Source organism: Belonocnema kinseyi, chromosome 10 (genome assembly GCF_010883055.1).
Source record: "Belonocnema kinseyi isolate 2016_QV_RU_SX_M_011 chromosome 10, B_treatae_v1, whole genome shotgun sequence".
Classification (NCBI taxonomy): domain Eukaryota; kingdom Metazoa; phylum Arthropoda; class Insecta; order Hymenoptera; family Cynipidae; genus Belonocnema; species Belonocnema kinseyi.
The window spans coordinates 110,418,386-110,421,909 of NC_046666.1; the positions used below are offsets into that span (position 1 = coordinate 110,418,386).

Sequence of the window (3,524 nt, forward strand, 5' to 3'; positions counted from 1 at the left end):
TGTTTTAGATTCCCCAAAAAGGTGCCTGCCATTACATTGGCTCACTGGAATGATGGCGTTTACAGGAGTTATTATGGTGTTAGTTGCCCATGGTCACTATACTGTTGATGTGCTTATAGCATACTATGTTACGACGCGTTTATGGTATATTTACCATACGCTTGCAAATAACAATTATCTAAAGGTAAGTCTTTTTACCAATAGAAATAGATGTGTATTTCTACATAGAATTTTTATTTCGTTTGTAAAGTATTCGCATTTTTAGGATTATACCTTATTCTACTGATTGCACTAGTCCTGCACTTGATCTTAGAATTGTTCAAATCCTCTTTTTCGTTATTCTGAAAGTTTGATAAAGAAATTAACAAAGAAAAAACTAAAAGGTGTAGTCCTGCTGGTCAGAAAATTAAAAAAATTCAAGATCCCGGTTACTCTTGAGAAAGGACCGCGTGGTAGTAAAATACTTGGAAATCCCGAATTATTTTGGCAGAGGAACTCTTGAGAAAGGACCGCGTGGTAGTAAAATACTTGGAAATCCCAAATTATTTTGGCAGAGGACCGAGAGGTATCGCTGAATGCAGAAAATTGAGATCCCAGAACTTCTTATCACAGGACCGATAGGTAACTAGGCTTCTAGATCCTCCTAGCTGAGGGCCGAGATAGATAAAGTAAAAACGAAGAAAAAATAGTAGGATGTTTGAAAGTAAAGGTAAATTAATGGAGAGAGGTAGTAGCGTAGTATCTCAAGTAGTAGCGCGTCGGCTTTGTAGTCGGAAGGTCCCGTTTTCGATTTTCGCTTCGTACCTTCCGAATTAAAAATTTCTTCGGGGACAAAAGAATCAGGAGTGCTAATAATATATCAATATAATTAATAAACACTCTAAAAAAATCTTTATCTGCAAAGTCATTGTTTATCTGAGGGCCAATGATAAGGACGATTAGTTATTGTCATCTGGTGCCCGATAATCCGATAACGAACATGGTTCTCGAGAATAAAGTACTCTTAGTGCTGCATTGTGCCTTTGGATGCAGGTGGTTCCCGCATGACGTCAATCCGGGCGATTTAACTTATTTATTTCTTTTAAAAAATCGTTAACGTTTCGACTAACACTGCGGGTCTTTTTCAAGAGTCGATATACATATCTATAATTTAGTAAAAAATTGTATGAGCGTAAACGTTGTAATAATTAGTGTCGCAAAAAGGATATTGGTTTGACTGATCCTCCACATTTTCGTGGAAGATGCCGTGCATCCTCTTATGGATGAGCTGTTAACAGAAATTTTTCTCGCTTCAAATAAACCTTGGCGCATTTATTTAACCCAATTTCCATTCCTATTTGCTTAGTGTATCGTTTGACAATCCCAAGAGCCAGATGTAGTTGCTCTTTGTTTTGAGCGTAGATCTTAAGATCATTCATGTAAACCGCCAGTTACTATCGACCATCCACCCAACCCAGAGGAGGTCGAAGTATTTTTGACAGAAGCTTGGGAAGTGCAGCATAGGTTGTAAGAAGACTCAGAGAACATAAATAGCTTCAAGGAGCTGTGTGATACACTCATAACACCTGATAAAGAATGGCCACCCATCACTACCGAGGAGGTGAAAAAAGTATTAAGAGGGATGAACTATTCCGCTCCGGGACCAGATGGTATGAAGACCTTCTGGTGGAAGACGTTTCCTTCAACCCATCAGCATTGGCCCGTATTTTCACCTCATATTTAAATTTGGAAGAGCCATTTCCGGAGTGGTTGGTGGAAGCGCGTTGCACAATACTCTTGCCGAAAATAGGCAATTTAGCTGGCGCGATGAATTACGGCCCAATCACTTGTCTGAACACCCTGTATAAGATATTCACAGATATCCTAAATGATAGGATTGTTTAGCGGAAAGCATGATTGCCACTATCTCTAGCACTTCACCATTTCGACGGGTACTTTTTCCGCAAACCTGTAAATCGAAATTACAAGTCAGCCATGTATTTTACATGAACGATCTTAAGATCTATGCTAAAAACAAAGAGCAACTACATCTAGCTATAGGGATTGTCGAACGCTATACTAAGGAAATAGGAATGGAATTTGGGTTAGATAATTGCGCCAATGTTTATTTGAAGCGAAGAAAACTTAATGGCCTTCCTGAAGACCCTGAGCTCATGGATAGATGCGCAATACGCCACCTTTGCGCTGGAGAGAATTATATATAGCTGGGCGTGCCACAGAACTGCATTCAGGATGTGACACCTATAAAGGATACTCTCCGAAGCAGATAAAAACGTCTCATCCGGCAGATTTGGTCTTCCGAACTGTCGGCGAGGAACAAAGTATCTGCAACGAACGAGCTTGTCGTCCCGGTAGTACTCTACTCATTTGGAGTGGTTTCATGGACGAAGAACGTGCTCAGATCCCTTGATATCGGGAAACGGAAGGTTATGCACATGAAAAAAAGCATGCATCTTAAGTCTTCTGTTCCGCAACTCTACATCTCACGCCGTCAAGGTGGTCGCAGAATATTGAATCTTGAATGTCTTCACAACAGAATTATTTTGGGTATAGCACATAGAGTCGCAAATGGAAGAGACCCTCTTAGAATGGTCAGGAAGCAAGAAGAAGTGGGCAAAGGAGCGTTTCTGTACAAAGCAGCGGAGGAGGCTGCTGAAATACTCGGACTTGACTTCAGTATTAGGGGTGAGCAAAATGCATCAAATCTTATCTATCTCTAGTACTCACTCCTGAAAGCCTGGATTAAGAAATCACAAGATAAAAATTTTCGTGAACAGCTCCTCGATCAGAGGATGCACGGTATCTTCTACAGAAATGTGAAGGATCAGTCAATGCCTTGTGAGCTAACGTTTGCTTTCCTTAAATCACCCGGATTAAAGTCTGACACGGAGGGTTTCATTTTGCATGTCAAGACGATTAATTTCAACCTTAACATATCGTCGCCACATTTTGAGCAAAGACATTCCTGATGATAGCTACAGGGCGTGCCGTGCATACCCCGAGTATTTAGCACACATACTATCTAGTTGTCCAACTCATGCGGGAACAACCTAAATCCAAAGGCATAATGCGGCACTAAGAGTGCTTTATTACCATCTCTGTCACTCTTACGGCATTAACCCTAATATCGTTCCTCTAAATTATATTCTCGACAATTGTTACTGTTGCACCCTCGAGGTCTGACATAGTTCTTCTTGACGATTTCGAGAAGAGAACCATTTTCCGTTACAGACTGTAACCACCCATCTCATGGTCATGAGACGTGATTATGGCTGAAATTTTACTTTGATTTCACTGGAATGGGGTGCAGTTTTTCAGATTAGCACCCGCTCCCGGCGAAATCCTGCGGTTGTACTTATGACGAACTTTTAATTATATATATATATATATATATATATATTTGGCCCAATCAAACACTTGATTTTTAGACAGAGTATCATCCCCATACTGTTCCTTCAATCGAGTCAAAATTTCGCACGGTTTAACGCCTTCTTTAGTTAAAAACTTTATTATAACCCGTTGTG

The 3,524-nt window shown here is 40.2% G+C and overlaps 1 protein-coding gene across 14 annotated transcripts in view; it reads left to right on the forward strand.

The window, feature by feature from the left end:
* The window catches only part of LOC117181353 (phosphatidylcholine:ceramide cholinephosphotransferase 2-like), a 115,487-nt gene that overhangs the window by 105,950 nt on the left and 6,013 nt on the right, over positions 1–3,524 (forward strand). For all 14 annotated transcript variants that reach the window (XM_033373937.1, XM_033373938.1, XM_033373933.1 and 11 more), the window contains one exon: positions 9–184. In XM_033373937.1, coding sequence (XP_033229828.1) covers positions 9–184 — 176 coding nt within the window. The remainder of the gene's footprint in view (positions 1–8; positions 185–3,524) is intronic.